The sequence below is a fragment of the Aythya marila genome (genome assembly GCF_965140915.1).
Source record: "Aythya marila genome assembly, chromosome: 2".
Lineage (NCBI taxonomy): Eukaryota > Metazoa > Chordata > Aves > Anseriformes > Anatidae > Aythya > Aythya marila.
This window is the reverse complement of record NC_139043.1, coordinates 52779569-52792322: the sequence shown is the minus strand read 5'-3', so window position 1 is coordinate 52792322 and position 12754 is coordinate 52779569. Positions and strand designations below refer to the sequence as shown.

Below are 12754 nucleotides of genomic sequence, written 5' to 3'. Positions count from 1 at the left end.
CTGCATCAGAAAGGTCACTTCATGCTTTCAAGGTTTTACAGAGTAGGAGAGAGCTAGGAAAAATGTGAAAGTAAAATAAATGTAAATGTGATAACCTTTTGCTTAGCTGACCTGCACAATCCTCATACCGTCAAGCTCTACTATTCTTTTCACAGCATGTGAGGCATATGGTTATAAAGGTTTGTGTGATTTTTTTCTTTTTTACAAATTTTTAATCCTAGATGTAGTTACATTTTTTTGAACCCATTTTGTACTGTTTGGTAGGGCGTATTTTTAGTATCTCTTAATTATAACGATTTCCTGGTAGCCAGATAAGGTTTGGAGTTACAAGGAAACCTTTTCCCAAGTTGTGTTTCCTGTTGTGTTGGTCGGAAGCTGCTTTTTCCTCCAGGTGCTGTTTTAATAACTGGAATCTTGACATATGCATGCAGTTATTTTCAGTAGTTTGTTCTGACATTTACTGAGGCTTACTCTGTATTTTTTGAAGGATCTCAAGTAAGCAATTTGTTTATTTAGAAGGAGCTTTCAAGGTAAGCCAACTTACTGAAACTGCTTAATGGGAAACTTAAATAATAATTCCTCTGCACTGGTGAAACCTCTGATTTCCCTCTCGACTGGAATATTTCTTGGCTAATTAGCATTCCCATATTCTGATGCGATCTATAAAAACTCCAGTTAAAAATTATCAAGGAATGCAATAATTTTTAATGTCTGGTCTTTTAATAAAATTTCTTTAAGTAATCTTGATTTTAGTGGAATATTTCTTCATACAAGAATTTCAAGGGAATAAATCTCTTTTGGAGCTATGTATATTTTTCCAATAGAGATGACATTTTGGAGACTTCACTGACTGAAGCAAAATCCTGTGTCACTGCACTCTAGCAAAAACCCAACTTCAGTGGCAAGTCAGTCAGGACTTAATTTTTGGTTTGCGGTTATTTGAATTTGCACTTGAAAGAGAAATTTTTTACTTTACAGATGAATTGTTGAATCAGAGTTTTAAAACAATTACATCTTTTAGTCTTCTCTTATTTTGTTTTCTTTCATACTTGGATCAGAAAGACTTTTTGTACCTATATCCTTTTTTTTTTTTTTTTTTCTTTTTTTCAGTTTCCCCACTGCTTCTCAGCAAAGTATAGAGTGGACTTCCTTCCTCACATTAGTGAAGTGTTTTCTAAATTCCATCAGGAATAACTCAAACATTTTTGAGAAAACCTGTGTTATTTGAGGCACTCTGCAGCATCTTGTCTTGTTTTTATACTGTACTTAAGAGGTTAAATTAAATAATGAGGCAGCTGTAAGCCTGTATTACCCAGTTGTAGTGTATTTGAAAACTTGGTTGGCTGTCATCTGTTGTCTGTTTTTACGTTTTCATCATCCCGATGTTTGAAGGCTTTCAGCTGTTCTGTGAACAGCCAGCTTCCTAATGGTGGGAGTATACAAGTCTTGACAGTCTCACAGAATATTCTTGTACGCAAATTGTGAAGTTACAGTCTGGATGGATGGGCAATGAGAGGGGTAAACAGCTGTTTGTCCGGCTGGCTTAGGGGGTGGCAGCTGATGGACCATACTGCACGAGGACGCTGGTAATGGCCAGAGCACCAGTCCTTCCTGGAGGAGGTGATGGAGGGCACCCAGAGGGCCTGAGGGAGGCTGGAGGATCGGGCTGACAGGAGCTATAATGTAGTACGTTAATTGAGGAGAAGTAAACTGACTGGATAACAGTATAAAAGCACCAAAAGCCATCTATTTGGACAGCTTGACATCTTTCACTTTCTTGTCAGGACTAGGGGATGTGTTAGCAATCTCAAAACAGTGTTTCCAATTGCTGCTTTTTTTTTTGTAGTCATTCTTCTAATTTGTTTTATTTGTAGCCATACTTATTCAGGAAACATGTTTTGTATAACTGGAAAATCAGAGAATGGTTTGGGCTGGAAGAGATCACCCGGTTCCAGCCCCCTGCCATGGGCAGGGACACCTCCCACCAGACCAGGCTGCCCAGGGCCCCATCCAGCCTGGCCTTGAGCACCTCCAGGGATGGGGCACCCACAGCTTCTCTGGGCAGCCTGTGCCAGGGCCTCACCACCCTCTGAGGGAAGAATTTCTTCCTTATATCTAATCTAAATCTACCCTTTTTCAGTTTAAAGCCATTACCCCTTGTCCTATCACTGCACCCCCTGACACAGAGTCTCTCCCCAGCTTTCCTGTAGGCCCCCTCTAGGCACTGGAAGGCCACTGTAAAGTCTTCCCAGTGCCTTCTCTTCTCAAGGTTGAACAACACCAGCTCTGCACCTTTAGGTTCCTTAGATGGTCTTGAACCTGATCTCCTCCTACACTGGACAGGTCTTCATTCTCCCAGTCCCTGCCTTTGCCTTCTGCAAGTTGGGTGGTGTGGCTAGAGTGCTTACCAGTGAGGGCTGAGGCAAAAAAAAGTGTTGTCTTGACTTGTGTTTGGCCTATTTGCACAGCTATGTGGTGAGGTTTTTGTAGAGAAAGAGCTTCTAGGAGGGGAGTGGGATGACACCTGTAGGGAGAATCAATTACTCTCCCAGCACTGTTTTTTTCCTTTGACCTCAGAGAGCAGTCCTTTTAATGACTGGAATTAGTTGGCACGGCTTTCCTGGGCCCATTAACCAGCAGAGGCAGGATCTACAGGGGCGAGAGCACCAGAGACTGTGGCTTTTTCTCCTGCTGAGGCGTTGGGGGGGAAATAGAGTGCTCCCCAAATCTGCCAGGTAAATCCCCTCGCCAGAGGAGGTGAGGGCCCTGTGGCACCTCAGTGAGGTTGCGTGTGCTTCTTTGGGCTGGGGGCTGCTTCAGTGACAGACCCAACTGCCTGCTTTTGGGAACACTTTATAGGAAAAGAGGTTTTGTAGCAAGTGGAAGTCGAGTGGCAGAGCGCCATCACTGTGTCGCCATCACTGCGTGGCCTCAGGAGGAGCAGGCCGTGCCGTGGCTGCGAGGGAGGTGGGCTGTGGGATGGCCGCTGCGATGGTACCGGCGGCTGGTCCTGGGGACAGGGCAAAGAACTGCACATCAGTACCTCAGTTTCCAGTTTTTAATAACTATTTTGCCTCCTTTTAGTTCCGCTCTCCCCAAAGTCATAGCTGGCTCGGAGTTGGAAGTTGCCCTGTACATGGGTTATCATGGCAACTCCTGTAAGTCAGCGTCGAGCTGCAAGTGAGCATTTCCGCTGCAGTCTGCCTTTTTTTCCTGTGCACACAGCAGCATGTTTCAGAAACGATGCAGTTACTAACTCAAAGGTACAATTGTGTGGTGAATGTGATAATATTTTAAGTGTGTCGGGTCTCAGTGATGTCTGTAAGAATTCACACGTGGACAGGAGCAGCATGAGGGGGTATGGGTGAGGGATGATGTTGTCTTCCTCAGAGCTCTGGGACTTAATAGACTTGCTGGGTCAATTCAGTATTTTATAAACACCTAAAAATTACTCGTGGATTTGTGGGGGAAATAAATAAATAAATAAATAAATAAATAAATAAATAATGCACCTGTTTTCTGTTGCTGCAGCCATCCTTAACATTTCTGACAACAAACAGAAGCCCCAGGTGTGGCAGTTTGTTTTTGCCTAGCCAAGCAGCAGCTTTTATTCTACCTGGCAGAGTGTGAAATCATGCGGCGAGGTTCCCATGTTAACCCTCTACGGCTGACGTTGGAGAGCGAGCCTAGGGGAGCTCTTCAGCTAGCGTATGTTGAGGGTTTTTTGGAGCATGTCAGTACAGCAGGCAACTAACTCTTAGCATTTAGCCATGGCCAGTGGTAGTTGCAATAGTTAACAGAACATCTGAGGCAAAAGGAGAAAATAAACAAGATAATGCAAAGCTAGGAAAGTTGTGTCAGTTGCATATGTTTCTTGGAGACCATCTCTATTTTGGGGCTTAAAATATCCTGAGCTACCAATACAGAGTGCAAAACTGTCAGAATATATTAGAAAATAGGAAATTTCTGTTGTCAGTGAGAGCCGCCGGCTTTTATTATTAGAATTGAATAGCATTTCTGCCCCATCCACAATGCTGTTAATAATTGCGTATCATTCGGGACTGTAGTAAAGGGCTCGCCCCAGGGAATAGGGAGTCCTTGTACACAGCTGTGTAATTGATAATAAGGATGTGTTGACTGAAAGGAAAGTGCTTCCCTTATAACACGCTGATCTTTTACTTCTGAAATTTGCTGTAAGAAAAAGATTTCGGCTAATTTATTGATGGTGTAATGGATGTTTGGTTTGTCAGTCCAGTTTTATAGCTCCTTTTGGCAGCGATCACAGCTTGGATGCTTCTGTGTGTGGACTGTGACCTTGATGCAGGCTACAGAAGGAATTACTGCTCTCTTAATATTTTTGCCTGGTTTAATAAAACATTTTTGGGATTTTGATAGTACTCTCCATTATGGTAAATGCTTTTTAATTAATTCCTTATTTTAAAATACCGTTAATACAGCATTTTCCCTGGAAGATCGACACGATGCTTATCCTAGAAAACGTTGTGCTCTTTCAGCATTTATCCATATGGATGCCATATTCTAGCTGTGTCTGTCTGATGTGTGAAAGCTTGGAATTTCTTACCCAGCAGTATTTGTTGGAGCGTTCCCTAATGGGTAGCACAGCCCAGAGCTGCAGCTCTTCTTGCCGCCCCCACCCTTTCCATCAGCTGCTCTGCTAGCGGTTTCTTCTTTTTACTGGAAGCAGAGAGCTCGTGAGACCAGCTTAGACAAATGGACAGAGAACTTTGAGAGGAACACTTTCAATTCGTGTATTTCTCCCAAAAGCATTTTTGCTGAAGCATATTGTGGTAGTAGTCTGGCTACTGTTAGTGCTTCAGCAGCTTAGATCTTATCCTAGAAGATGTTATTCTTCACTGAACACGACAATTCATTTTTTTATACATCATCTGCCCAGTGACTCCTGTAGAGCAAAAAGGCTGGAAGGAGATCTTCTGTTGAAACACAGTCGAATACTTGTTTCTCTGTAGAAATCAGGAACTGCTAGAGACCCAGCGTTAGATATGTAGAAGCAAATTTGGCTGTCACTGTATGTCTGAACAAGTTATGCAAGCAGGCCTTTTCTTTTTGGCACTGTCTTAGTAATTCATGGCAGTTGGCTCTGCTTGTTTGGTGTCAGTATCATCACCACCTTCGCTGCTGCATACAGAAAAGACCCTATGTATTGCTGTTATTGGCTGTGTGCTGTTGTCATTGAAAACAGTACTGATTACCTACCTCGTGTCAAGTCAGGCTGCCCCTGCAGCTTCTCTGGATATACACCTGCACTACATCTAAGATATCTTCAAGATATTTTCCCAGTCTATCTAAAGGTTGACAAAACCAGGATGTCTCACACAGACAATACACGCGTGTGTATGTGTATCTCTATGTTTGCACATACATGCATACATACATATCTTTCCACTTGTATTCGTAATGGATTGTGATGAAAATGCGCTGAAACAGTCAAATTATTAATTTTGTGTGTGTCAGGTATGTACAATAGCAGCAGCAGCATTAACTGATTCTGAAATCCTGGTTATTGATAATGGTGCTTTCAGGTGTTGCAGTTTATGCAGTTCAAGGAATCTGCATCTTGCCTCAGGATAAATAATTATATCACTTTAATGTTAAGATTATGCTGCCTGATATAGTATTCTTAGCCTGTCAGTTTTAAAATATAGTTGCAAAGCACAGAAGTCTCCTTTTTATAACAGCCTGTGTTAACAGTCTGTAACAACAGTCTGTCACTATTGAACTTAGCTGTAGCTTTCAAATCTTGAGAGGCAGGGGGGTATACACATGATTTATTTATTTTGTTTGTTGTTTTTTTTTTTTGTTTTATGCTCAGCTGAGCTGGATGCTGAACATGCACAGAAGGTTCTGGATATGGAGCACACCCAGCAGATGAAGCTAAAGGAACGTCAGAAATTCTTTGAAGAAGCCTTTCAGCAGGATATGGAACAATACCTCTCTACAGGATACTTGCAGATAGCAGAGAGGCGAGGCAAGTTTTAAAATACCTTTTGTATCATCCACATACTCACAATGTAGAGAATGTTGTTTAGGGGTCGCAGTCAGCAGTGGGTTTAATGTGGGTAGCTGAAGCATTGCAATGTCTACATTCTCTCTTGGTGGAACTGAAAATTTAAATAAGCTCTTAAAGCAACCTTTGGGTCCCAGGGGAAAATCAAGAAAACTTTAGAAAATCTGTCAGACTCTCTGCTTGCTGTCTGAGGTAATGCAAAGCTCTGAGGTACACCTGGAACGGCACTCCTTGCAGCTCATGAGGGTGTCCTTATCTTTGGAAATGTGGATAGAGGTGATCACTTCTGTGCACTCACATTCCAAAGTGGGATCATCACCTGGCAGAACACGCCTCAGAAAAAAAATTTAAAGGTGTAGGCAAATGTCAGTGTTGTCTTTCAAAACAGTTCCCAGATGGTAGCTTCTTACGTTGTCTGTGTAATGTGCAGAGTGTGTGATTTGGACATGAGAAATACAGACTAAGCTCTCTCCTTATTATGAGACAAGTCTGGCATCTCCCTGCTAGTTAAAGCACAAGAATGCCGTAGACTGCAGACACTTCTGTGGGGGAGGTATCCATCTGTTGGCCCAAAAGCTTTGTAGGACCAGAAAGAAAGCAGGAAATAACGTCATTTGTGTAGCAGGAAAAATGTAGAGATTTTGTCCCTGCTCTGAGACCAGGTCTGCTGTCATTTGCAATGCTGGAGCAGGGAATACAATCCAAGATTTTGATTTCTCTGCACAAGTGCTATAAATACGAATCTGCAGAATGCTCTATATTGGTTGCTTGGACAGTCTTCTGAGAAGTGGGATATGTAAGCTTTAAATTCCTTTGATCTAGGAATGAATTGAGTTTGCATCTCCTAGTTTCTGGTGTGTGTGTGTGTGTAATCCACTCACACTAAAAATCAGCATCGTCACTGCTGCTAGTGGATGCAGTACTCTGAGAGAGATGGATGCACACCTTTCTGAATTTCAGCTTTGTAGTATAATGCAGAACCCATACATATAAAAGAAATTGTTCCTATGAAAAATTCGATCCCACAATACATGTAAAACTGTGGTATGTATGGAAAAAAAAAAACATTGAGTGACACGATTTTATGTCAGTTCAATATGAAGGCTTTTAACAGTGTAATTGTTAAACTTGTATAAACCATGAAACTGTTAATTATATTTGGTGTTACACATGGAGCAATTGGACTTAAATCTTGAGAACTCCCGAACATGCTTCTTCTGTGTTTGTACGCTTTATTACTCAAGGAATAAGATGCTCACTCAGGTATTTAATTCCCTTGTGATTTGTCAGTTTTATACTGACAACAATAAATAGTTTGCTTGAATAATTAATGCTGTGAAGTCCCCATGCTGGGAGAAGACACTGGGCATCAGCCTAGGCTTTGTATACTGCTGTCACTTGTTGCACTGATTGATGGAATGAGGAAGAATGACTGCTCTCTATTAATTCCTATTTCTAGTTTCCATACCCCATGTTTATTGACATTTAGTGATTGTGTGTTTAAATGTGTGTGTTTGTTTTTTCTCTGAAAAGACTTTTAGTTGAGGGGGGTGTGGCAAAATGGAAAACTTCAGTGTTTGTCCCTGAGCCTCAACTTCTCCTATTTCTGCTGCTGTTGCTATAAATATTTTTTCTAAAAATATTTAGTTTTGTAAAAGTTATAATGGACACTAGTTTTACAACAAATATTGCACGGAGAGTCTTTGGATTTGGGCTGAGATTGCCGCTGAGCAATCTGACGTGTGTGTGCTCCTTCCATATCTGGTTTAATTATTACTAATGCATACAATTATAGTAGCTATGAAAGCCTTTATAGGTAATAACGTTGTGTAGCTGATTGTCAGTCTGCTCACTGCACTATTTTTACTACAGAGCCAATTGGCAGTATGTCTTCCATGGAAGTGAATGTGGACATGCTGGAACAGATGGACCTAATGGACATGTCTGACCAAGAAGCACTTGATGTCTTTTTAAACTCAGGAGGCGAGGACAATAATATGCTTTCTCCCATGCTGGGTATGATACTAGTAATGACAGTGTGCTTAGAAACAAAGTGATAAATCACCACAGTTGCTTTAATATGCCATGAAGTTACCTCATAAAACATTACGTCGATTCAATGTTTTTCACTAGTGGTTTTCAGAATGTTCACCTTAAGTTGTGATGCGAGAGAGCTCGCTTCTGGACTCTGGTTACTAAAACTTCATCTCATATATGGATCAGTTATGTGTTACATGAAGTTTTCTGGGGCTTTTCTCTTGATATAAGTTGATAGAGGTCATTCTAACAAACCAATCACCATCAGAACATTTGCAGTGGTTGGGTTTTTATTTTTAAGACTGCTTTCTGAGAAACAGATTCAGAATTTGGTATTTTCAAGTATATTTGGACCAGCTGTATAATGCAAGATCTTCAGTGAGGTATATTCAGAAACCTGACTGAATGCAGCAGTACATATGTATACAGCACTTCTGGAAGCTTCTAAAGAGTGGTTCTGATACTGCAGCTCTTCTGTGTAGCCTTCTGATATTAGCTACATTGGATTAAATAGTAATCCAAAATTTGTTTTATGCATTCTGATGAACAAAACCAGATGTAGGTTTTGGTAAGTTGCAGCATGATGGGGGAGTCTGCTTACAGCAAGGCGTTAGTAGTTCTGGATAAGTTATCCACTAGGGAAATGTGTTTTCCCAATTAAAAACTTATTTTAGTACTAAAATAAAAGAACCAAAATGAGTTTTCCTGGGGAAGATGAAGAAGCTCCTTTAAATGTCTATAGATTTCTTTTCAAAATACAAGTTGAAATATTTCTATAACAGTACTTACAGTGAAGGAACAGTGCACTCTAAATCCTACCCTATATTTTGGGATAAGTAAAGAAGACTTAAGAATATCCTGTGGTAATTTTCTTCCTCCGTATTACTACCTGCTGTGAACGTGAAAAGCTTATGGAAAGTGGTCGAGGCATGCGATAACTAAAGGTTTTTGTTTTACTGCAAAAACTAAATTCAGATGGCTGTTTTTTGACGAACATCCAGGTCGTGTATTAGTAAAGTTAATCACTGTTTGCGCATGCAAGTAATTACAGAAACCAGGGCTGTTTTCCCTAGGCTGTTTTTGGCAGATGTTGGATCAAGAGGCCTCGTGTCTTGACAACAAACAGTGTAACTGGATTAGCTAAGGAAGCGCAGAGTCTACTAAATGTGGTTGTTTTTTGCCTAAATAGGTTTAAAATTTATTAGCCTTTGAAATAACTGTATTCATTTTGTATTGTAATGTGAGTATTACAGTGTATATATATTTATTATATTCATACACATGCACACTGTAATATAGTGTAATAGTGCTATAATGTGCCAGCACTTTATATTAAACACAGAGGTGGGATGGGCTTGCAGCAAGACTTGCACAGTTGTTACTACTCAGTGGAACAGCCCTGTGAATCTGACTTTTGTGGCTCAAGACAATTCCTTTCACTCTGGTTAGAAGGGATTTACTTGCTCTGAGTGAGGACCTTGCATCCTAGTATCAAGTCAGATGCGCAGTAGTCTGCGTTCTCAGAAAAATGAGGTAACTCTTAGCTCTTCATTGTGCTGGCAGTGGAGAGGTGGGATGGTCAGGGAAAGATTTCACTATTTTACTGAGCACCACAAAAAGCAGGTAAGTTATGTCAGTAACTGGTAAAAATGAAAATAAGCTGAAGACATTAAAACGTTTTCAAATTTGTCTTGCTATAAATGGTGCCAGTTTATGGGCATTGGTTTTTCATTGTAGCTAGCAAGCTGTACTGAAAAATTGACTCATCTCTGCCACTCCAAAGCCCTTCTGGGTGCGTGGTGTCAGTTAATCTAAAGCGTGCAGGTGTGCACAGCATACAGACAGGTGTCTGTGGAAACATCTACCTAGCGCCACTTGTGCTCAGTGTCTGTCTTTGTTGCCTCCCCCTGAAGTTCCTGTGTCCCAGAGAGGCTAAGGCAGTGTCACACGCAGGGCTATTTGCTGCCTGAGTTTAAGTCCAGAACTGAAGATTGCAGACAGCTGGGGCAAGAAGTGTGCCCGAGCTACACCTTGTGTACCTTACCTCCAGTAGAAGCAGCTCCTGTTGCCTCCAGATGCTGTTATGGCTGTTTTCTTGTTAAAATTACACTCTGAGTTACTTGGTAAGACTGTGAGGAGCACTTGTAGGGCGATGCAGCGTGAACTGCTCTGCAGCCAGCCTTGGGCAGGGCTAAGGTGTTGTCATCAGCTCATTTCTACCTGGACTGTCTTGAAACTTGTTTTAATAAGATTCTTAAATAATCCCACAGGGTTTTGGGAAGGATTTTCTTACTAAGGTTACCCAGTGCTGAAGCTGGGTGCTCTAAGAGTTTATAGCAGGCATAGCAGGTAAGAAAACAAGGGTTTTAAATGGTGGATCAGATATAAAAAGTAGATGCTTCCCCATTTTTCCTTATTTACTGCCAGAAGTGGCCAGAGAAGAGGATGTAAATAACTTTGAAATCTGAACTCTCAAACTAAGTGAACACCATTACACAGAATTTGCCTAGAAAAAGCCTTTTTGCGTAGGGTATAGAGGAAGCATAGTCCTAAAATCCCATTCGCAGTTACTTGAGCTGTACTACTGCTTTACAAAAGGAATTGTGCCATGCTGTAGTGCAAGGATCTGTTTTGCTTCTGCATCTTCATTTTCAGTCAAATCTGGAGATGGCTTTTTATTGTCTGTCTCCCAGGTTATTTGTGGCTTTGGTTGTGGGATTTTTGTTTTGCACTCAGGATTTTTTGTGTCGTTCTGTTGGACAGGCAGCTGGTGGAGTTTTGTGCAGGATTCTCCTGTTGGTGCTGATTCTCAGCACATGCTGAAGTCTGGGTGGACTTTATGAGTCAGAGTTAGGGGGATGAGTAAGGAGTCTTGGCAAACAGGGCATCAGCTAACTGCAACAGGACGCAACGCTCCTGCAGTCTTATTTGATCTCCAGTATAGCAATGCAAGAGTGAGTGAGAGACAAGCACACCATCAGAACCACATTAAAACCAACTGTGACTTATACTTGAGAACAGTGTCAGAAAAGCCCGAAGGCAGCTTTGTGTTTTGGGAGATTCCTTATGGCATCTCGCAAAAGCATTGAGAGAAGTGAAGGAGCTTTAAATGCGCTCAAAAACCAGCTTTGAGTTGAGTTAATGTGCTGACGTCTGGGTTCAGAGCCAGAGCTTGATTGTTGTTGTTGTTGTTTTTCCGACCGTAAGGGCCCGACTCCAACACCTATGTGAACGAGATCAGTCTCCAGGTTCCCAGCCAGTCTGAGTTACGACAGAAACTGTCCTCGCTGTCGTCAACCTGTACTGATTCTGCCAGCCAAGAAGCCAGTGAAGGGGAGTCTCCGGTTATTCAGTCCGATGAAGAAGAAGTTCAAGTGGACACTGCTCTCACTGCTGTAACCGAAAGAAAGGGTGCTTCAGATGTTAGTGATGAAAGTGACTCTCAAACTATTTGAATCGTAAAACCATATCCTTTAAGAATGACTTTGGAATGAATGAACAAATGAATGCGGAGCTTGCCTGTGTAACAATTTGCTAAACCAATCGTAACAGCCAGACCTTTTTACTAGTCATACAGCCTTTTTACAGAATTGCCAGTCATGTGGAGGTTGGTTTTTAAAAAAAAAAAAAAAAATGCCTAAAGCACACACACTTTAACAGTAGTCTTGGGGCTCAGGGGAGCAGTAAAACTTTTGTATATACCATGTATAAAAGAATTAAAGGGGAAAGATAAAAGTTACTATGACCACTAACCTTTAAATGGCTGATGGGAAATACTTAGATTTGATGTATATTAATGAACCCAAATTGTTCCTTGCATGTTTTCAGCTGCTGCAACTGAAGATTTAGGATCCAAACCAAAATGAAAAGCAATTTTCTACTCTTTACTACCTACTGTCTGCCTACTGCCTTTGTCTACTAAAGCAGCAGTATCTACTCTTTCACACTTCTTATTCAGGACCAACTTATTAATCATAGGTGTTAAGGAAACAAAAAAAAAAAGCTATCAAAGGAGGAGAGATGCGTACTGAAATGTTTTACTCCTTGTGGAGCAGATACCGTAGCATTGTATAAGCTTACTCCTCTTTTGAGATAAAATAAAGTATTTCTATCCCAACCATGTCTTTTACTTGATTGCCCAAATATTTTCTTCATGACAGTGAACAGAGGAGACTAATTCAGCAATCAGAAAAAGTGGTTATTTATACTGAGCACCAGTGTAATTTACTTTTCCATGGTAACATCTGTTTGACTACACTGATGCAAGCCAGCAACTTAAGGGAAATGAAGCTGAATAAATTATAAATTAAGTGAATACATTTTACAAAATTTAGGCCTTGCCTATAGTCATCATCTTACTGCCCTCATTTTTTTCTGCAGTCATTTTCTCTCTGAAACGGAGGACTGAACCTGTCTAACACCTGTTTCTTGTCAAGTCTCACACTCTGCAGGGATCTGCTCTCCTTTGAGAAGTTTCCTGACTCCTGCTCTTCATGCACTGAGAAAAGGAATGTAATCAGAAGCAGCGTAAGTAAAAGGATGAGCTGTGACATAGATCTCTTCCTGGGCCTTTCCCTGACACACTAATGGTTGGGATTGAGGCACCTCCTGCTGCTAGCCAGCTGGGAGGTGCCCAGTTTCCTTAAGGACTCGCTGCAGCTCCTGGTATCT

General features: G+C 41.2%; 1 protein-coding gene across 1 annotated transcript in view; it reads left to right on the top strand.

Moving 5' to 3' along the window:
• Positions 1-12200, top strand: part of DTNBP1 (dystrobrevin binding protein 1) — a 69294-nt gene extending 57094 nt beyond the window's left edge. Inside the window, exons 8-10 of the mRNA XM_082753911.1 lie at positions 5852-6007; positions 7919-8062; positions 11291-12200. Coding sequence (XP_082610037.1) covers positions 5852-6007; positions 7919-8062; positions 11291-11538 — 548 coding nt within the window. The 3' untranslated portion in view covers positions 11539-12200. The remainder of the gene's footprint in view (positions 1-5851; positions 6008-7918; positions 8063-11290) is intronic.
• The last annotated feature ends 554 nt before the right edge of the window (positions 12201-12754 follow it).